The sequence below is a fragment of the Pseudovirgaria hyperparasitica genome (assembly GCF_010093815.1).
Source record: "Pseudovirgaria hyperparasitica strain CBS 121739 unplaced genomic scaffold EJ05scaffold_8, whole genome shotgun sequence".
Taxonomy (NCBI): Eukaryota; Fungi; Ascomycota; class Dothideomycetes; order Acrospermales; family Acrospermaceae; genus Pseudovirgaria; species Pseudovirgaria hyperparasitica.
In genome coordinates, this window is record NW_022985556.1 from 318977 (window position 1) to 340487 (window position 21511).

Below are 21511 nucleotides of genomic sequence, written 5' to 3' on the forward strand. Positions count from 1 at the left end.
CACACCTTCTAGTACTCGGTTCCAGCTTGGGGAAACTCAAAGTTGACGCCCTTGCCGGTCAATCGCTTGTAGACCTCAGAGTAGGTGTCTAATCTGTAGTCCACACCGCCACGCTCCTTCTCGTCGAGGACAATCTTCAGGATCTTGGAGCCGTCCTCACGGGTACGCAGACGCTTGCCAACGATCTCGACCGGGTAGACAAGGTCGTGTAGGATAGCGTCGTGAACAGCAGTCAGGGTGCGCGAACGCGGGCGCTTCTGCTTCTGGGTGTTGCGGGAGCGGTTGGAGCGCTTAGGACGGGGGAGAATGCGGCGAGAGGCGACGATGAGAACGTGGCGGTCGGAGAACTTCTTCTCGAGCTCACGGGTGAGACTAGCAAGGCCTGTCGTCAGTCAAAAGCACTTTAGTTGTTCGGGGTGGCATACTTACCGCTGTTGCGACTTGTGCCAGCCGGGAAGGAAAGGGACGGGGACGAAGATGACAATCGCCTTCCTGCCATTACCAACCTCGATCTGTAAGAATCCTGGTGTCAGCGAAGCTGCCCAGTGCCCACCGCCTCTTCGTTTCCAACAGTTGTATATTGGGAGAACCAGGTCGGGCCGGTGGTTGTGTCTTATCTTACCTCGCGGGCGCTGGTGAACTGGAGAGGCCTCAGAGCGCTGCGCATGTCTGGGATGTTGGTCTCGAGGTCGTAGAGAGCATTGGCAATGCTCTGCTCGATCTCGGACGGGGTCTGCCTCGAGGGGCTGTTGGCCGCGATCTTGTTGAGGGATGATGCCGTCGACATTTTGGCGATTGTCGGTTTTGTCGGATGGGTGGTGTAGAGCTGCTGTTGTAGACGAAGTCGTGGAGGTTTTCGAAACGTGTGGTGGCAGCGAAAATCGCTAAGCGAAATGCACACGCAGGGTCTAGCCCAATGTAGACTAGCATGTCTTGGGCCCAGCCAGCTTCAATATCCTTGTAAACGCTCACCAGCCAGCCGCATTGACACATTCACGGGCCAAAATCACGAGTTCTTTTCGACTAATCTTAGTCCAAACACTATATTAATTCCCTCGCAGGGAGCGCCGAGTACTTCACTACTAGGTATATTATGTACATATATATGAAACTCTGGATGCGGGAGGGAGCACAACACAGCAGGAAACCCGGCGAGGAATAGAACAATTACAAAAAATATACATATGATATCAAACAACTATATCACGACATGCTCGTATACAAGTAGTCCCCATTCCCATTCACATATACATACTCATACACGGGCTCCGAAGTACATGTGGAAGGGCTGCCAACCGGAGACCCGGTCGGAGCCTCGTACGACGACCCAGGGGACGAATCGGCAGGGGCGTCTTGCGAAGGCGAACTATAAGGAATGGGTTCTTCGCTCGAGTAACCGGCAGGTTTGTCCGCAGTGATCTCAGGGTGTGTTTGGATATCGCTATAGGTTGGGAAAGTGTTGGCGGTTGCGACGGAGTCAACCTTCTTCGAGATAACACCGATGGTGAGGCTAGGAATCTCGTCGGCTGTGAGAACATCGCCGGTGGAGATGAGAACCCTCCAATCAAGGTTCTGCTTCAGATATGCCTTGACAGAGTTCTCCTCTAGGGACTCCAGTAGACCTGCGTCATGATGGAGTTGAAGTGCGGGAAGAAGCTGAATTGCCGCGCTTCCGATCGAGGATTGGTTCATCTTCGCAGTTGACGACAGCACACCGTGCATGCCAACGTAGTTTGGAGAGGACATGAAAGTACTGGCATCGTTGGAATCGAACAGACCAATATCAGTATGGGAGGTCAGGTTCTTTCCTGATATGGTAGAGTTGGAGGACTTGCCGCCGTTGAGGAAAAAGTATATGGCATATGATCCGTCAATTGCGAATTTGTCATAGTTCAAAGTTGCAATGTACTCTCGCTGGCCAACCGAGGGAGCATAGCCTTCCCATGCCTCGTTGGTGCGCTCAGAGAGCTGGCGGAAAGAACGTTTCCAGTCGAACAGGTTGAATGAATTAGACTTTGGCTTGGCGGTATCTTTATTCTGAGTAGGTGGCGTCTGAGTTGGACCGTAAAGATTGTTCACAGCAGCCTTTGCGCTGTCCGAGGTAGACCCAGGCCCGGTTTCAGGATAGTAGTAGCCAAAGGTCGTCGTGTAGCGTGCGGTGTTTGGTGTCCACATGGTCCCATCTGTCTTCTGTGTAAAGGGGACCAGCGCTGTATCCCCATTAGTTACCGAGTCTTTCATCAAGACAGCGTTATCGCGAGTAGTTCTGCTTTCAACCACATAACTGTTAGGGTTGATTGTCTGCCAAATTGCTCCCAGTCGATCCATGTTACTAGTTATTGTCAGTATCTGTCGTGTAACTCTAGATTCTTTTTCAGACCCACCAGTGATGCAGCCAGAAGATGGGGTCAAATGCAGAATAGTCCAAAAACCACATGTGGCCGTTGTTGCCATTACTTCCAGACCCAATGATCATATGCGCAGAGTCGTGTACACTTTCCAAGCTGTCGTGGCTCTCTTTATTGCCGGTGTTACCGCCAGTAGCCTCAGTGCTGAACAGACGATACTCCTTTTGTGAAGTCATCAGATCATAGATTCTCTTCTTGAGCTTCGGTTGCTCAGTGTTGAGATCGCTCTTGAGCTTCGAAATATTGCTTTGCGCATCTTTGCCGCCTGTCGTGGGCTCTCGGTATGTGCGTTGCCAATCTTGCCACTAGATGCTATTTAGTTTTTAAACCTGACAGATGGCGAGCGATTCAGACCTTCTGAGCACCCAGTTCAGAGGTGGAGTTGAAGCGGTAGTAAGCCAACGGGTTGGGAACGGATCGTCTGCCAGTCGGAGTGTCCATGGTAACGGTTTCATCGGTGATGATCGAAGGCAGAGTCTCTCCTCCGGAATCTCTGCGCGCAGTGTCCCAGTACGGTAGACGGAAGCAATTTCGAGCTCGCTCCCACCTGCTGCGTTGGTCTGCTGGAAATTGCTGAATTACAAACGGAATTCTGTCGTCGATGGCTTTCTATAGGACATGATAAGTTTATGTAAAGACGTTTGATCGGACCACTAGTCGCACCTCATACGCGGCCAGATATGGTCTATGCCAAGGCAAGAACATGTTTGAGATGTGGAAGCAATAGCCGGCGCCGCTGCCATCGCTTCTCGACTTTCGAGCGACGTCATTCCAGGGAGTGAAGGGGCGCCCGTGGACAGCTATCAAATGGTAAGAGTGGTCATTCCGAGGAGCTGAGGAGATGGCCACTGACCTGATAATTGATAATAGGAGAACTTATCCTTTTGATCCATGGCCTCGAAGTTCTGCATAGCTAACAAGAACAGGTTCCATTGGTCGGGGTTGTTCTTTTGAAGGTCACGCACTTCAAGACGTGAGCATGCATTGCCAGATGGACCTGTAATGGCAGTGTATGCTCGCTTGACGAGAGGATCAGACGACTCGGCTGGACTGGCAGAGACACCATCGGTAAAAGAAGAAGCAGCCAGGAGCCAAGTGAGGCTCGTGGTGAGATCGAAGCGCATCTTGCACGGAAACGCTCAAGAAAGAATGTGAGGAAACGATGTAGCTGATCGCAATTGTTCGTCTGCGGGCCCGGTCGAAGCAGATACTGGGAAATTGGGTATGGGTATTTGTTGCCAAATCAGACCGGAAAATACATGTAGCAGACCTTGACCAATGAGTGGATACGTTGAAATGGCAACAAGGAGCAGTAATGAACGAGTTGACAGGAGAAAAGTCCCCGAGGCAGATTGATGTACACGGGGGGAAGAAGAAGAAGGAGAAGAAGTGGAAGCAAGAATGGCAACAGAGGAGAGAGAGAGTGCGAGAAAGAGAGAGAGAGAGAGAGAGAGATGCAAAGTCGCCCGGGCCTTGAAGATGTTGAAGAGCAAGCAGGACAGAATGGGGATGCGAGCGATCTCAGGAATATGTATCTAGTTAGCCAGAACCTTCAAACTAAACGTTGGCAGCCACTGGCAGGGGCATGCCCAAAAGCGGAAGATGCATGGCGGGGATCTAGACTGGCGTTTCGCTCGTCTCACCAACCAGAAGCTGCAGCGGCAGCCGAAAGCCACATGCTGGGGGAGCGATAGGCCGGACAAGTGATGACAGGAAAAAGTATAGTCGCCGTAGCTGACAGGAGCTGGCTGGCCACACACGAGAGAGACTGCCGGTTGGGATGCAACAGATGTGTGTGTGTGGATCATGTCTTGAAACACCTCGTTCGTGTCAAGTGTATTGACAATGATCATCCGAGGGTTCAGGACCGCGACATGCCGTGCTACAGTGACATGCCCGTAGCTTGTGACCCATGGATTCGTGAACCGCAATCCTCTCAGACTGTATGCGGAACGAATGTCATTGTCCGAATAGCCCGTCATGTCAGGATATGTGTTGTGGGGTCGCCGAGGCGGTGTACAGTCTATGGATGGATGCTACATGCATTATAACATTATAACTACAGTACACACTGTATTAATATGTTGATAGTACCACTACCAGAGCGGAGGGCCGGTACGCAAAATGGGTTATATATGGGCCATTGGCATGCAACGGGCCGCTTGAGCCTCGGTCGTTTTCTAGAACACTACCAATCAAATGAAATCAAATGCTGGGCGGCCCCTATTACTACCTCAACCCTCGACTGCTACTTGAACGTTATTAGTAGTAATTAGTGATAATAATAGTGAAACCAGCTCCCATGAACAACATCAAGTCATTAACAGGAAGAACATGCCTCTGTATGTAGATCCTCACCAACTCCAACCCCAAGGGCTACAACTGTTTGTTTATCATGTTTCAAACCCCAAACGATGATACGATGCATCTAAGCAGAACGAATCAACAGTGGATCTAATGTTGTTTCCTGCCAGGACAGACCCCAGTAATCTTGCATACAAGCAACAGCAGCATTCGCCATTCGGACGTCCGCTCGCTCATTGCGTGTCCGGCGGAAGTACAGCCAATAGAGGCGGCCAAAGCGCAGCTCAGCAAGCCCGTCCGTGGTTAGACTTCAAAAAGTCAGTCCGGACTTTTCAGCCCTTCATTCAAACTTTCAGCTACTTCTAATTGGATTCCCGAGGGGGCTTTCATGCGACACCCACTCTGTCGCATTACTGTCAACATCTCCGGTGCAAGGCATTTATACTTCGCTAGGCCCAAACCTTTTCCCCCTTTGCCCGTATCCTTCAATTCAATCTCCATGATCTGTCTGTCTGTCTGTCTCTTCTTCATCGTCCAGCAACGCACAACGCTGCCTGATAGAAGATGCGGTACATTATGATGCCAGTGTACACGCGGCCTGCACGTCTTCGCGAATAATTAGTCCAGCTCCTTTACGAGCGTTTGTGGGCTAGCGAACATTCGACGTTTGTCATCACATGACTATTGACTGTAGCGTGCTGCCTACTCCATGGCGTTACAAGGAACCTGCAAACGTATTAGACACTCGCACTCCTCCTTTCCTGCCCTCGCTCGCAATCTGCTTTCGTTGGAGCGAGCACAAGACTCGTATCGATTTATGCAGACACGCGTGGTGGGACATGGCAGTCCTATCACCAGAGCAATCATCAAGAAGCGACATCTTCTACACGCCCGCACTGCCACGCCTCTCACGGTGTTACCATGATGACGAGCTGCTTTCTGCAGTTTTCCAGAAGATTGTCTGGGCTTATTGCTGACTGGGGGCGACGTGAGGATGCGACATTGAACAGCCCTGGTCGTGCGAGCGCTTCCTGGTCCAGACACGTGCCCTGTACTATTCTTGTACGAATGCAACACCATGTTTCAGGCACGCAAGACCGGCTGTCTCGTTTGACCCGTGTCGGGTATAGCGCTCCATCAACCCAAATGCCCTCATAGTGAGACGAGAGAAAAGTCTCTCGCGTTTCTCACGTAACCATGTACGAGTCGTAGCCACTGGAATTGGTAGATGCGTGTCAGAGTTTGGTGAGCATGATTGTAGAGCTCTCACATCCTTCGCCTGTCTTCCCTCCTCCCAGATACACATTAGTTGCAACGAAGTCTTCCTGTATAGCCTCACCCTGACACCTCTCCATTCTCAAAAAATACGGCTCGTCAATGCAGACGACCGAAATCGTCCGGGGTGAATTGAGATTTCTGACCTCTACAGCGTCTGGCCGTCTGGATGTGAAATAATATGGCCGGTTCCTGGGGGCCAAGCAAAGGCATTACAAAGTATCTCCGATACAAGTTGATAGCCCAGAAACACGAAGACAAGGCATTCAATTCTCGCTGCCACTCCGACTCAGAAGAAATCCAGTATATGACGCGCGATGATTGAAGGTGGGAGCGAATTACGAAAGTGTGTGTCCGGGAGTAGGAAGGAAGGCCCAATGACTGCTAAAAACTTCGGTGCTACCGTCTGGTCAGTCTGCTTTATATTGTAATTAGTTACAGTGTGAGCATCGATCGTGGACGTCTGAGATGTCATCGGGATGATCGTGCCAAGATGACGAGTCTGCGCAGTCGGAATCGGATGGGAGGGTATATCAGCATCATGTAAATAGGGTAATAGGGATAAACCGACGAAGCACTATTCCGAGCAAGACCAGGGGGCGGATTGCACGCCGTTCTTCACGGACGGGAGCCACAATTCATTTCCGCCACGTATCGCGGCGTGTGGCGCAGTGAATGGGAATATTTTTGGGATTATGATCGCATCCATCCATCCATACGAGCACGAGCATCTCCCATCATCCTTTTGCGGCTGTGTGAGCTTGTACTCACAAAACGTGAGCAATCGAGTCGTTTTGACTGGCAGCGAAGACAAGGCGAAAGGCGCGACTCTGGACTGCGAATGGTGTCGAGAACACAACTGGCGAACAACTGCACAACTCCATCGAGACGCAGTGGATGATGCAGAAGATCTAAATCTACGATTCACGACGATGTGCGATGTGCGATGTGCCAGCTCAGTACATAATGTTGATCTGTTCAGTGACCTCTGTGGGGCAGGATGAGGCTCAAACATAGCGTGTGCACGGGTTGAGGATCTTTTCATAAACCCCCCCCGATCGCAGCCCCTTTCTGATAAGCCGAAACACACAAGGGAGAGAGATTCACGTCATGCTGGCTACTGTACTCTGGGATCGAACAGAGCTCACGAACCATGTCAAAGACTCCAGACTTCTCACATCAACGCAGATTATCTACAGCCATCACTGACGAAGTGAACAACATAGCAATCGTCCCCGATGACGTTTTGGTGAGAGTTTAAAAAAAAGATCGACTATGAAACAGATTAAGATAGACGGCAGAGGAAGAAGAAGAGATATGCCATTTTCTCCGGTGGACAGCACAGTGCAGCTTGGGGTATCGGCGGCCGCGCTTGGATCTCTCACAAAGGGGGGGGGGCATCTTTTTGATGGCGAAGCAAATCGATAAGGATAGAGATGGAATACCCCTGACTATCAGAACTTGGCAGGGTAGCAATCGCAACGGATCCTCGCGCCATGATAGAGAGAGAGTGTGTGTGAGGAAATCTGCCGAAATGTCGCGCGCGCACATACACACAAGCGCACACAGACGCACACGGTCGAGGCGTCCAGTCACGTCAATTAGTTACGAGACACATGAGAGAGAGTAGGACGAGTATCGAGTTCTGACAGCAGACTGGACAGACAGATGTAATTACATCACCTGTGTTCGCATGACGCGAGCGCAAGTGAGGGAGGGAGAAGTAGTAGTAGTACATGCTACTACTACTGTAGGCGCACGCCCTGAGTGGAGGCGGCCGCTGTTTTGGCGGCAGGCTGGTGGCACCACTGCGCGGATTGGCGTCGGGCTAGTCAGGGGTAAGGAGAGTGTACCTGCGTTAGGGCGAGGGTGCTGGTTGGCTGGAGGAATTGTAGGGGCCTCGAGTAGAGCGAGAGCCAGTTGGAAGATAGGATGTACAGATTGGCAACAGGACGAAAGGAGATTATGATTGCTGATGTGTTGATGTGTTGATGTGTTGATGTGTTGATGTGTTGATGCAGGGACTGGACTGGCTGTTCTGGCTGGCTGTGCTGGCTGTGCTGGCTGTGCTGGGCTGCCCAGTGTTGCTGCTGAGAGAGAAGTTTAGGGAGAGGAGACCCCACACTTGGCCTGCAATGGGCAGTCAACTGGTGAATCAGCGCCCCCCTTCCCTCCCCTCCCCCCCTTGCTTTGCGCATTGCCCGCCCATCCTCGTCCTCATCGTCGTCGTCTCTCCAGTCTGCCGTGACATACTTGGGTGCAGACACATGACTGGCCACTCTCCCTATCGGCCCGTGCGCCCTCTCAATCTCCCACTTCTTATATATCCATTCTTCCAACGCCTCACTTCCCCCATCTCTTCTTCACCAGCTTCCAACCTTACCACTCAACACCACTTCTTCACCCTGCCAATCTCTTGACTTCGGTCGTCCGTTCTTTGAACCAGCCAACTCACTCTCATTATTCCACGCTTCTCTTTTTTAACATCTTAACCAAATACCCTTTCTACCGCCCTCAACAGCCAAAATGCGTGCCTTTGCTGCTTTCTCCCTCCTCGCTGGCCTCGTCGCCGCCCACTACGGCCAAGACGGCTACGGCTCTGACGAGCACGAGTCCGCCGCTCCCTCCACCGTCGTGCTCACCTCGACTGAGTTCAAGACCATGACTCACTGCGCTGGCGGCTGCGAGAAGCCCACCAACGTCCCGGCTCCCCTGCCAACCCCGGTTGTCCCCTCGCCCGTCCTCCCAGAGACCTGCGTGCCATCCACCATCACCGTCACCGTCACTGTTCCCCCATCGCCCACCGGCGCTGTCCCGACCGGTGTCCCGTCTGCTCCTCCAAGCTACCCATCCGCTGGCGTTCCTTACTCCTCCGGTACCATCCCCAAGCCTTCCGTTGGCAAGCCATCTGGGTAAGTTGTCTCTGAAGATCACTTGACGAAGATCCAAACTCACACACATGCACAGCTACTACCCACCAACCACCCCTACTCCCTCTCCCCCAGCCTTCACTGGCGCTGCTAGCCACGCCAACGCCGGTCTCTTCGTTGCCGGTGCTGGTGCCTTTGCCGCTTTCTTCTTGTAAACGGAAGCAGTCATCCCGTTCCAATGACGATCTCTCGCACCCTGGGAGACTATGGCTCTTGATGAATCTGTTCAATCCGGGAAAGGGGGCATTTTTAGCGATGTTGGTGGCATTGGGAAAGACGTCGGACTGCAAACGATCTGCTGGAGGGTCTTAATTGCTGCTTGTGCATCACTTGCATTTTTTCTGCCGTCGTCGTATACGTACGCGATTCGTGCACTTTTGCATTGTAATTATTTGAATGGAATCTTGGTGGTAAAACAAACGGTAGGATGGGGGAGATTGTACTCGATCGAACGGCCAAATACATTGAGTTATCCCGTGTCAAGCCGATACTTGTGTGCACTTTCATCACCTTTGCGACATCTATTCTCAAGCTCTTTTTCGCAGTGACGTAGTCTCTGCCAGCACATGCGCGGATTCCTGGGGGAAAAACGCCTCTTCCACGACCTGACATTCTCCCCACGAAACAAACAGCCAAACAAAAATTGCACGCGGCACACCCTGAAACACGAACGGGCCCCCCCCTGACAAGCTTACAAGGGCCGTTTTGTTTCTTGGAGCCAAAAAGAAATATGCCGCATTATTATTGTTATTATTAACATCATTCCCTCTTCCCTAATTACCTACTGTACATGTACATACCCATCCATGCTCATCGCAATCTCCCGCACGAGTCATTCCATTGGCCGCCCGGAAATGGGCCCCCCAATTACTAAACTCCGTTCGGCCTTGCAACAAACACGAATAGGAACGGGAATGGAGGACAGTGAAGAGAGGACAGGCAGGGTATATACTTGACGGGTACTTGTTTCGTGCGGTGAGAGGATTGGGATGGGATTGGATGGGATGGACTGGATTGGGTGCGCGTGATGTTTATTTTTCTGTTTTTGCTGATTAGGAGGGAGGGATGGGATGGGATGGGATGCAGTGCTTGACTTGGTCGATGCCTTATCTAGGTCGCGTTGTTGATGGATGTGTGTGTTGTATGTATGTGCTGTATGTGATAGTTGCCTGATATGCTGGCTGATTCATTATGCGAGGCGCGTGGTTTCGTTTGTATTCTATGCCATGCGTGCGTGATGCATGTGGGAGATGAGAGATCTATTGCCTGGCGCCTGAGGCCGGGACTTGGATGCCTGAGACATACATACATGGTGTGGTGTGGTGTGCTTGGCGTTCTGCATGACTGTCTTGCTGAGTAAGTTCTCGTTCATTCTCGCTACTAGGCACCTAACTACTCGTGGATTTAAGTGTGATGTCTCTGCGCGTGTTGTTGTGCGATGCTGGCTGGCTGGCTATCTGGATGGTATCTGTGTGTGGGAGTGGTGGGATTGGTGGGTGGGATGGTATATGGTATGGAATGGTGGTGGTGTTGATGTTGTTGATGTTGATGTCGATGTTGATCTTGTCGCTGTGGCGTAATTACCGTGGCGTGCTGTGCCGCATGATTGCTATGCTATGCTGCTATGTTATGCTGCCCTGCCCGTCCGCTCACCGTACCACATTCGTCATTCTCGCTCCCATGGAGAAGATGAATAAGCTTGGATTCTTCGTCATGGAGGCGTGGCGTGGGCGGCGTGGTGTGGCGAGGGAAGCTTATGTTGACGACGAGAGAGAGTCAAGGAGAGGGGTGGTTTTGGTTGTGGTTAGGAGGTAGATGTTAATATCAGACGGATCAGGACCTGTCATGTTATGGTGGAGATCTTGGATGTAGCTTCAGCCAGCCCTATGTGATGCCTGTATCAAAGTATACTAGCTGCTTTTGTTGATAGTAGCTTGGTAATACAGTGGCTAATAGACTCTCCAAGTTCGCAACAGAAACATCTATCCCGCAGAGTATTACATATCGTGCAAGCCAACCTCGGTCTGTCATGCCGTTCCCACATACCAGGTCGACGGACGGAGTCCCATTGAGGCACGCTGTCCGAATGACTTGATTGGGTAGTGCACTAACTGTCCACGTCGAACCGAGGTTCACGATAGACACTTATTAATCTTCAAGGCGTTCCACGAAAACAACTTTTCTGTTCAGGTATAAATACCGTATACCGCCACAAGCAGTCCTACCTTTGAAGCCATGATATAAGTCCCATCTACCCACACCCCTACATACCTCCCCACCTCGCCATCCCCTACAACTCCCTACTCCATCCCTTTCACCACCACCATGGCCACCACCATCGCCCAACAACTCGCCATAACCCCCCTCTCCACCCCAGACACCTTCCAATCCACCCACCTCCCCCAAACCATGGGCAACACCGCCCCCATCGCCTACGGCGGCTGCGCCCTCGGCCTCGCCGTCAACGCCGCCACCCACACCGTCCCCAACTCCCACTCCCTCTACTCCCTAACAGGCCACTACCTAGGCCCCACCCTCCCCGACCGCCCCCTCACAATAACCATCACCCGCCCGCGCTCCACCCGCTCCTTCTCAACCCGCTCCGTCACCCTCAGCCAGCTCCAACCCAACGGCACTAATCGCACCTGCCTGGTCCTCCTCGCAGACTTCCACGCGCCCGAGCAGCACAGTCGTGTCATGTTCGAGTATAGCGAGGGGCCGAGCATGCGCTGGCCGGCCGTGGAAGCCTGCGTGGGGAGTAGGATGGCGTTTGAGCAGTGTGGTTTTGCGGAGGGAGTGTATGCGCGCTATGGGGTGCTGTTTGCGCTGGGCGAGCGGTTTTTTGATACCCGGCATCCGGTTGGGAGTGCGTTGGTGCGGAATGGGTATGGGGTTGCGGGGCGGACGGGAGGGGGGTTGGTGTCGCTGGGTACAGCTACGGCTTCAGCTTCAGCTACGGCAACAGCTTCAGCAACGGAGACGACGGAGACGGAGACAGAGCGGAAGCAGACGACAGACAGCACGGAACTAATAACAACGCAGCGAAGCGCGCAATGGGCGCGCGTCCGGCCGGCGCACGCAGGCGAGCTGACGGACGCGGGGACGCAGATGGGCGCGCTAGCCTTCTACATGGACGGGTGCCTGTCATTTTTGCCGCTGAGCCATGCCGGGTTGGGGCTGGAGGCGGCGGCGGCGTGTTCGAGTTTGGACTTTGCGATGAGGGTGTTTGTGCGGGAGTTTGATTTTGGGCGGTGGTATTTGAAGGAGATGGGGACGGTGCGCGGGGGTGGGGGGAGGACGTTTAGTGAGGGGAGGTTGTTTGATGGGGAGGGGGTGTTGGTGGCGCATATGAGTCAGCAGTGTATTATGAGGGGGTGGGGGGAGGGGGAGATGGAGAGGTTGTAGGTTTGGAGGTTGGGTGGTGTGGGAGGTTGTGTGTATAGGTGGTGTGTGTCTTGGGAGGTGGTGTTGATGTGTGGATGTAGGGCTTTTGGGATGGAATATAGATGTAGATATAGACAGGTGCTTAGAATAGCGCTTATAATTGAAGTGAGAATAGACTTTATGTAATCCTAAGCGAGCACTCTCTTTATCAAAATGTCTGGAATATATATTCAAGTCTAAGAGAAAATGGTAGTATGAGTTGTTGCTGATTAAGAGAGAAGCGGAAAAGATATACGTTTCTTACGACCGTGTAGGAGTCAAAACTTAAAGAGAGAATGTATATACTAGAAGATTGTATATAGCGAAGAGAGTACTAGGGGAAAAAAGGAAACATTCGACAAGTATTTCGAACACTTACACTACTATAGACGTAGACGCTAATTGTATAAAGATCCTTATATACTTATACCATCAGACCCGAAAAGGGTCTAGTAAATTACTATAGTCTCTCTCTCTTTAAGTCTACATCTGTTATACGCTATTATGTTACATGTACCTAACCTAGTAGTACGAATTGTAAGCTCCTTAATGATACACTTGTCTTTCTAGCCACTAGACCCGTCTCTATCTCGTACTCGTAACCATCTAATCTGATCATGCTACCAGGAACATGGAGTATTCGGTCAGAGACCAGTACGAGCAGAAGCTTGTAATACGACGGCTACCACTGCATCTGCTAAGAACACTGGGTATATCCTTCTGCCGGATATTGACACGTAGCCTCCATTACCGAGTCGGGAGGTGATGGGCGCGGAAGTTGTTGTAGAGGATAGAGGATACCGGTAGAAGGGTTGGAAGGATTCCAATAGTGTATTTTCTACGCTCTTCCGAGACCCTGTGATTTCGGGGGTTTGCTGTTGATACCGGCATTTATTCCGTGCTAGGCGTCGTTCGGACATAGGCGAGGGGCTGGATAAAGGTTATTGGCTTTTTGGGTTTATGATTTTTAGGTGGCGTGATGGAGCATGGGCAAATTAAGTAAATTGGGGGTTTATCTGTGGGGTGAATGTGTTGGACCGTTGGAGAGCGGGGAATTAGGGGTCTAAGGTGTGTGTGTGTACTGGGACGTGCTTGGAGCTATACATAGTAGAGATACGGTTATTGTAAGATGGGTCGATGGTGTTGTGTGCTGATATGGATATCTAAGAATGGCGTTGTCTCAAGCACAACGGCAGACCCTGCGCAAAGGGTGGAACCACCTCTGAATCACCAGGGGTCAGACAGTCAGCATATCCTCGTCGACCTCCCAGCCCTTCCATGTAGGCTCGTCGAACCCATTCGGCCGACTGTTCCTCAAGAAGCCATTCCACGTGCCCTCGACCTCCACGACCGGCCTCACAAACTTCAGAGGCGCCTGGAAGCCCCTACTGTACCCCTCGTGAAAATGCCTATCATCAAACAGCTCCGGATGCACCCTCTTCATCGTCGCAATCGCTCGCTTCCCCACCTCATCAACACTATCATCATGCCTCAGCTCGTAGAAATTCTCGTCGTGCATTTGCCGCAGCGCGTCCAACAGCCGCGGCTCGTACTGCCCCAGCCGCATGAGGTAGAGGTCATACTGAACCAGTGACGTCGTGCAGTGATACGAGCCCCCGAACTTCGCGCGCTGGTAGAACGCCGTGAGCGCAGCAACAGTACCAATGCACCCCGTGCCGTAATCACTCATGGGAAACGGCGGCACCACGGGCTCGTCCAAGCCCATCGACCAGCCCTGCAGCCAGGCGACGCCGGTCACGCAGTCTGCAATCTGCTGCCAGCCGGGCCTGGCGGCCCATTCGCCCACGTGCCCGAAGCAGTTCTCGGCCACGTATATGATGCCGCGATCACGGTGCTTGGTCAGCTCGACGAGCTGTTTGGGTCCGTAGCCGAGACGCTCGAGTGAGCCGGGGCGGTAGCCGTCTAGGACGATGTCGGCTTCTTGGAGTAGTGCTTCGAAGATCTGGCGTTGCTCTGGGTTGCGGAGGTCGAGGTCGGTGGTGTGCTTGCCGAGGTTGCCGTCGACTTGGAAGAAGGGCACGTCGGAGAGGTTTGGGGAGGTTACTTTGAGGACGTCGGCTCCGTATTCGGCGAGGCCGCGGCCCATCGAGGGACCGGCGATGATGCGGCATAGCTCGAGGACCTTGACGCCGGCAAGGATTTGAGGGGACTTGGACGGTGAGGGAGACGAGGGGGGGAAGCCAGCAGGGGACGAGCTGGTTTCGATGCGGTCGATACGGAAAGGGGGTTCGTTGTCGAGGACTTTGCCATGGTTTGTGGCACTCCATTGATCTGGTTTGAGTGCAGGTACACCGGCTTGTCTCCTTTCCGCATTCATTTTCTCCAACTCTTCTGTGGTGAACTTCATCACGTGACTCTCTATCAACTCCAAACACTGCCGGTAATCCGTCATGTCCGGTCGGTGGCCTTCTAGGCCGATCATGTTCAACGTTGTGGTTGCCTCCAAAGAACCGTGGATGTGGTAGTATTCGCCCGGATTCTTTGTGTGGTAGAGATTAGCTGACAAACGACGATATTGTATCGCTTGTGCTTTGAGTAGATCCGTCGGCTTCAGAAGCTTTTTCACGTCTGGGTCCTGTTTTCCTAGACCTACACAAATTAGCTTGCATACTCGTATCACATGTATACAAGCCTACCTGCTACGGTGGCAGTATATGCTGAGAACAAGAAGCAGGACGCCCGCTCAAGATCGACATGTTTCCGTCTTGGCTTGGCGCCATATCTCTCGTCTGCTATACAACCTGCAATACCCGCTTCGACGGCCTTCAGAGCAGAGATGGCTTCGGTCTGCTTGAGAGGACATGGGAAATATGGTGTATCGGTGTTTGTGGTGGAGAATGTGGTTTCTAGGATGTGTTGACGAATCTCGGATGGCAATTGACTCTCTATCAGTTGTAGCAAGACATGTAAGGCTTCCTTTGTCCCATTGAGCATTGAATACTCTGAAGAAAATTTACTCTGGTGGATGGCCATAGCAGACTGCTTCTAATGCGGACTATGTAGAGAATGAAGGCGCTGTCAGTCGTATTGTAAAGAGAAGATCATCGGCTGGTGTCGACAACATGGCATCGGCAGACTTATTACAAGCCTCGATACTGCTAATGCAAGGATAGGCGTCTCTCGGAGGTCGGATTTGGCATGAATGCGGAGAAGATTATTATGGGTCAGGCAGCACGGCGTAGGGCAGTACACATGGCAGGGACTTTGTGGGGATTGTATAAGGTATCGGCTGTGAGGTTATGGTGTATGAGGAGGTTGAGGAGGATTTCTCGAGTGGGGCACCTATTACTATAAAACGTAGGGGTGGTTTTCAATATACGACGTTATACGCGTGTAATATATTTGAGTGTAACTTACATCATTCACTGACTATAAATAGTTAGTGTCTTCAGGCATTCTAACCTTATCTTGATCGCAGATCAGCCTAGCCATTTATGCCTCAATAGTGATTGGTCCATGGGTCTTATATGCCCAAGCAGATAGGCTTAGTAGCGTCTGACTAATAGCCATCTGTATGTGACTATGCGAATTTCAAACAGCGCGCACCAAAGAATGGCCAACCCTATCTATTGCCACGGCACGCTGTAGGGAGACAAAGCCGCAGTGCTCGGATCGGGACCCGCATGAGCAGCAGCGAGAAGCCGGGTCCGTAGCCGATGATCACAACATACAACCCTATAATACACAGCACAACAACACAGACAACTCTGAGAGCTTCATCAAGTCAAGCTACTGCAAGGGACATTGGCACCAGCACATACCACCTTCTAGACTCTCTCTCTCTCTCTCTCTGTTCCCAGCCTCTAGGTATTGCCGCTGCAGCATTTAGCTTAGCAGTATGTAGATTATCCAGATGCGGTATACATTCAGCGCAGGCTGTTCGCTCGGAAGGGCGCGGAGGAGGAAAGCAGAGCAGAGCAGTCCTCCTCCTCTTTCTCCTGCTTTCCCCATCTCCCTCTCCCACTGCGACTCCCACGCGACTAATTAGTTGGGCCAGCAATTCGTCACCATCGCTCATCACTCATCGTTCACTCATCACTTTCCCTCTCTTCATCAACATCCTTCGTCCTTCATCATTGCTCCAGGTTGGCGTCGGAGCCGTCGATTGTGCTACTACTACATCCTATCTCCTTGTCCACCACCTTGCCATCGTTTTAAGTTCTGACCAGCCAGCCACATGCACACGGCCTGTGCCAGTGCCATTAGTCGCGTTACACTCTTTTACGGCAAGCCTTTCACGGATCTGCTGCCCAATCGAGCGGGGCTGCTGACTTGATTGCTGGCTACTGACTCTTTACACACTTGGCCGACTGTACATGAAACTTCGCTCGCCATCCGATGCTTCTGTCCTTCTTCCGGATCCACCTTACACCATCCGATGCAACGCCTGGACAGCCTTGCAGTGCCAATCTCTGTTACCTTTGCCTAATCCGGCTATATCGTTATGACTCGTCCGAAGGTTCCTCCCGAGCAACGACAGCGCACCGCTCAAGCCTGCGAGTCTTGTAAGAGAAGAAAGCAAAAAGTGAGTCCCGATTGTTCTCTCTTGGCACTCAGCCCATCTGTCTGTGCTTTCCGCCATCGTCGCCCGTTGGCTGTCAGTATCCGCTCCTGTCTGGGATGTTTAGTTGTTGATATTGCGCTTGTGTGTTTATATCGACTGTCGTGCTGAATGGGTGATGATAACTTCAAGTTTGCATCCATATCACGTGCTGTGTTACTTTCCCTCTATAATTGTCATGGAAACCTCCTCACCACAGACAAGACACTGACAATTCCTTAGTGCAACGGTCTACAGCCATGTAATACTTGTGGAAAGGTTCATAATCCTGTTCCCTGCCACACCTCCAGCAAAATGCTGACTGTTGACAGCGGAATTTCTCTTGTATCTACAGTGAAAGAGATCCCGAGTCACCCAACAGTACTGCTCCGCCCATCAAAAAACCTAAACTTGGACAGCCACAGTCTTCACCCACGCGTAGCAATGCTACAATCGGCCAATCCCCAGCGCAGAGGTCTGATGGCTACAAATCGCCACCGGCGACACTACCAAAGCCCATTAGTCGACTTCCTCTTGCCCCTGTCGCTAAGAGACAGACCAGCTTCGAGCTGTCAGTTCGAAATGGCGGCTCAGAGCTGTTGGAGACATCTCTGAAACAGTCAAGCCAGTTTCCGGCTGATATGCCCAATGCCAGGAACATGTCTTTCGCTACGACTCAAAGTGCTCCTGATGAGGAGGCAATTGTGTACTCGCAGACGAGAATGCTGCAAGATCCGACTGGCCGCTTATGTACGTGCTTCCCATGTCTGACTAGTCTTGTGTCATCAGATTCTGCATCATCAATATGTTGCTGACCTCCTGTAGTGTATGTTGGCGACTCTGCAACATTGTCTTTCCTTCAGCTCGTGAGAATGATGGTCGAGAACATCACTGGCCCGACTCCATTCACTACAGATCCTCGAAGACACAGGATACAAGAGAGCCAGTTCACCCTTTCACCCAACACCCGCCAGACGCAGCTCTTGCCAGATAGCAGGACTGCTCTGGTTCTGGTAGACTCATTCTTCACCAATGTACGTAATTCACTACGAGCGTCCCATGTACAAGGCACGCTAACCCTAAGCAGACGCATGGCATGCTCCAAATATTTGACCGAAAGTCATTTCGTGCATCCATGGAAGCATGCTACTCTGATCCACTCAACGCTCAACCATCGTGGCTATGCCTGCTGAATCTTGTCTTCGCAATCGGCCTGACCTTGGCTACACCTCGTCCCAGTACTCCCGAGCAAGCTATCATTGAGAAGCTGCGTCGCGAGCCCCAAGACAGAGGAGAACTGTTCTTCCTCAACGCTAAGAACTTCTGTGATCCCGTGAGCGGCTTTGAGGACGCCGACTTTTGGTCCGTTCAGGCGCTGCTTTTGATCGCATACTATATGTTGGCAAAGGCAAAGCGAAATGCAAGTTTTGCATATCTAGGTATGACTTCGTGATGATAGCGGCGAGAAACATAGAAGGTTGACACATTATAGGCATGGCTGTGAGGTCTGCATATGCGCTTGGACTTCACAAGGAAGAGACTACTTCCATCTTCTCGGCTCAGGAGCAAGCTGCACGACGGAATACATGGCGCTCGTTATATATTCTTGACCGCTTCATATCTTGTCATCTTGGCCGGCCGGTCGCTATCTCGGAAGATGAATGCAGCGGTAATTGCCTACGCCCCGGTCAGGGGGAACCAGCGGCCAACGGTAATAGAAAACCATCCATATCGGACGGAGATGGGTTTGATAGAGTCGCTGGCTCTGCCCAGGAAGCAGCGGTACGCAGCTGCTCTGTCATAGGGTCCATCCTCAAGCGTGTTTATCAGCAGCGCAAAATCAACACCTCACTTGCCACTGAATTCGCAGAGATCCTGAAGCAATGGCCTGTCGCTCTCTCGCCAAATCTACAGTGGCGTCAAGCACAGCAAGCTTCTCCAGCTACTGGCATGGCAATCTTGCATGTCAACATTCTTTACTGCCACTCGATCATCCTCCTAACACGACCATTCTTTTTATTCATCCTAAATCGCGAGACAAGAACAGCGCCAGGGCCTTCCTCCGGGCCAGACGAATCTCGAAAGAATACCAAGATGGAGAAGTTTGCCGAGTCTTGCTTGATTGCTTCCGTGCACACAGTTGTACTGATACACAACGCTTTCAAAGCTGGCTATCTGCCTCAACGAGATCCCTTTGTCGTCTATTTCCTTCTGGCCGCAAGTCTTGTCATTCTGTCAAACGATTTTGTCGAGCTATATGCCAACAAGTCCGCAGACGAGTGCATCCAACAAGCCATCGCTATCATGGCATACTGTGGTGAAGCCGACCCTCACGCAAATAGATTGATCTTCATCATCACTTCATTTCGCGACGAAGTAGTCAAGCAGCGCCAAAAGCGCGTGCAGAAGGCCATGCAGAAGCCTAATTTCAGTCACATACAGCCTCAAGCGGTACAAAATGCAGCTAACGGACAGCACAAGAAGTCAGACTCTCAACAACTTTCGCCTCATACATCGATCAACCAGACTACAGAAATACCTGGGCAGCCAATGCAACGTCCTACAGAAGCCAACACGGACTGGAACAACACCCATTATAAGTTTGCCATGCCCGCTCCGCCACAGCCTCCCCCCAACGCTCTCGAACCGAACATCACCACACATGCCTTTGTGAATACCACCTTCAACAAGCCATCTCCACTGTCGCCAGTCACATTCTCCCCACCCTCAAATGTCTCAGCTTTGAACGCATCCCCAGTCAGTCATGCGATGCTCACGGCAGTATCCGCAGGCCTTCCCGGCCCGCTCGATACGCACACGTCGCTATCAAGTTTCCTCGACATCTCTGCGCTCGACAACACGGTCATCCCATACCTAACCAGCGAAGACGGATCTTGCATCGAAGAGAACCTCGACTTTGACACATTATGGACGTGGCCTGGTGCAAATGGCACCGGTGGCGAAACGTGGAAAAGCGATGTGCAGGGCGTGAGCGATAGTAATGTGCCGCTGTTTGGTCTGGTCGATACGTAGCTTTCTGTAATATGTGAGGGAATATAAGATTTTTCTAATGTCAGTTGGGCGGTGAGTCTAATGGATTTTGGTTGCGGCGTTTTCCATACCCCGTTTTTTTGAAAGACGATTATAACATTCTATGTACTACCAATTCTTCCGGTTTTTTTTTGTGTGGCGGCGTTGGATAGGTACGAGGGAAATGGTTCGCTAAAACGGTCTGGACAGACTTAGATGTACTATCATATAACCTCTTTCTATACTGAGTAAATAGTGTTGGGAAAAGTTTTATACACCTATGATAGATAGACAGTATATACATATATATTTCAAGAAAGATGGAAGGCAGGCATATAAATCATGCTGACTAGATATGTAGTTGTCCTTTCCTCGTATAGCTTGTTTTGATAGTAATTTACATGATGCATTTATTCCATCCAGGATATTGCCGACTCTCGGTGATGTAGCTTCTGGGTTGAGGGTTGATGGTACTGCTGGCGAGAGCATGATCTGTGATGATTGGACTGGTGTCGAGCGGCTCATCAGACCTACCCTGCCGCAATATAGCTCAAGCGTGCTTTCACTTTTGCATCCCAGTGTCGAAACTGGGACTCCAGGCTCCGAGCTTCTAGAAGACGGGTACATAATGGTTTGAAGTATTAATTTGTGACAATGTTACTCTGTGATGACGGAACCGTAGATTCGAAGGAACGCGGAGGTTTGAACTGTTAATGGGTGGGTGACACGTGGGAAAGATGGAAAGACTATTTACCAGCAACATGAAGCTTTCGATTCATTTGCCTGACTGACTGTTGAGGTTGAGACGGGGAATGTTGGGAGTCGATGATGTCGGGTTTTGACTTTTTGCGATTTTCGTGTAGAATTTAATGTAGGACGTTGATATGACGAGGATGGTGTGCTCTGGCTAAGGGAAATGCTCCTTGCTTACCGTTGTAGTTGATGTGATATCGTTCTACTAAAAGGTAGCATGGAGTGTGCCGCATTTTTCTGGGTTTCTCTATCTATAGCTAGCTACAGCTCACTCGGGATTTAATGTCTTTGTTAACTTTTCAAATTTTTTTCTTGACGTCGTGAGAGCGATGGGATGAGAGGGTAACATATCGTCCCAAGGCCGTTCCATCATACATAGTCCGAGCAGGGAAAATATAATATATGAGGTTCACAACTACTAACAGCCTTTTCTAGCTGTGACACATTTCCGCAGTAAGACGTCCCTAGGGGTGCTCTAATCAATCAAGCAGGAAGGATGTCTACGTCGAGATACTAGCTCGCTCTCGCTGTTTGCGCACGGCGTTCTCCTCGCTGGGACGTCGGGCATGGATTTCATCAGCGCTTTATCTGGCTTTGTTGAGATATAGAGCTCTTCCTTCTAGTATTGCATGTCCCCTCTTTTGCCTGGCTAGATGCATCTGCACAGACAGTCTGGTGGGCTTTTTCCTCCTGATGATATCTGGTTGTAGGGCTATCTTAGATAGAGGGGAGAGAGACTGTCTGGTAGTTTGAGGAAGTGGTGTTGTGTGTTACTTTCTAGAGGTGTTTGGTGTACGGATTTAGGTCCCGAGGTGTTGATTTAGCCC

General features: G+C 51.2%; 8 protein-coding genes across 8 annotated transcripts; 4 read left to right on the forward strand and 4 right to left on the reverse strand.

The window, feature by feature from the left end:
• Window positions 1-8: 8 nt before the first annotated feature.
• On the reverse strand, window positions 9-787 carry EJ05DRAFT_500439 (ribosomal protein S7e; the record flags this gene model as incomplete). Its single annotated transcript, XM_033746995.1, has 3 exons — window positions 9-372; window positions 430-512; window positions 623-787. 3 exons carry the CDS (start codon window positions 785-787, stop codon window positions 9-11), a joined length of 612 nt encoding a protein of 203 aa, XP_033600367.1.
• A 245-nt stretch (window positions 788-1032) lies between these two features.
• EJ05DRAFT_476208 (Di-copper centre-containing protein) lies at window positions 1033-3921 on the reverse strand. The gene is made up of 5 exons (XM_033743978.1): window positions 3262-3921; window positions 3072-3208; window positions 2763-3017; window positions 2385-2713; window positions 1033-2332 (listed from the first exon to the last, which is right to left on the reverse strand). Exons 1-5 carry the CDS (start codon window positions 3530-3532, stop codon window positions 1204-1206), a joined length of 2121 nt encoding a protein of 706 aa, XP_033600368.1. The 5' UTR covers window positions 3533-3921; the 3' UTR covers window positions 1033-1203.
• A 1146-nt stretch (window positions 3922-5067) lies between these two features.
• Window positions 5068-5353, forward strand: EJ05DRAFT_371850 (uncharacterized protein). The gene has a single exon (XM_033741147.1). It carries the CDS (start codon window positions 5101-5103, stop codon window positions 5290-5292), a length of 192 nt encoding a protein of 63 aa, XP_033600369.1. The 5' UTR covers window positions 5068-5100; the 3' UTR covers window positions 5293-5353.
• A 3177-nt stretch (window positions 5354-8530) lies between these two features.
• EJ05DRAFT_371909 (uncharacterized protein) lies at window positions 8531-9929 on the reverse strand. Its single transcript, XM_033741148.1, has 2 exons — window positions 9179-9929; window positions 8531-8830 (listed from the first exon to the last, which is right to left on the reverse strand). The coding sequence occupies exons 1-2, from the start codon at window positions 9527-9529 to the stop codon at window positions 8654-8656; spliced, it is 528 nt and encodes a 175-aa protein (XP_033600370.1). The 5' UTR covers window positions 9530-9929; the 3' UTR covers window positions 8531-8653.
• Window positions 9930-10394: 465 nt separating this feature from the next.
• On the forward strand, window positions 10395-10824 carry EJ05DRAFT_476210 (uncharacterized protein). The gene has a single exon (XM_033743979.1). It carries the CDS (start codon window positions 10436-10438, stop codon window positions 10730-10732), a length of 297 nt encoding a protein of 98 aa, XP_033600371.1. The 5' UTR covers window positions 10395-10435; the 3' UTR covers window positions 10733-10824.
• Window positions 10825-10987: 163 nt separating this feature from the next.
• Window positions 10988-12490, forward strand: EJ05DRAFT_528345 (Thioesterase/thiol ester dehydrase-isomerase). The gene has a single exon (XM_033748906.1). It carries the CDS (start codon window positions 11243-11245, stop codon window positions 12320-12322), a length of 1080 nt encoding a protein of 359 aa, XP_033600372.1. The 5' UTR covers window positions 10988-11242; the 3' UTR covers window positions 12323-12490.
• A 966-nt stretch (window positions 12491-13456) lies between these two features.
• Window positions 13457-15605, reverse strand: EJ05DRAFT_531778 (CoA-transferase family III). The gene is made up of 2 exons (XM_033749044.1): window positions 14998-15605; window positions 13457-14950 (listed from the first exon to the last, which is right to left on the reverse strand). The coding sequence occupies exons 1-2, from the start codon at window positions 15332-15334 to the stop codon at window positions 13578-13580; spliced, it is 1710 nt and encodes a 569-aa protein (XP_033600373.1). The 5' UTR covers window positions 15335-15605; the 3' UTR covers window positions 13457-13577.
• A 715-nt stretch (window positions 15606-16320) lies between these two features.
• Window positions 16321-20247, forward strand: EJ05DRAFT_464827 (uncharacterized protein). The gene is made up of 6 exons (XM_033742758.1): window positions 16321-16886; window positions 17145-17180; window positions 17234-17651; window positions 17727-17935; window positions 17989-18340; window positions 18394-20247. The coding sequence occupies exons 1-6, from the start codon at window positions 16806-16808 to the stop codon at window positions 19932-19934; spliced, it is 2637 nt and encodes an 878-aa protein (XP_033600374.1). The 5' UTR covers window positions 16321-16805; the 3' UTR covers window positions 19935-20247.
• The last annotated feature ends 1264 nt before the right edge of the window (window positions 20248-21511 follow it).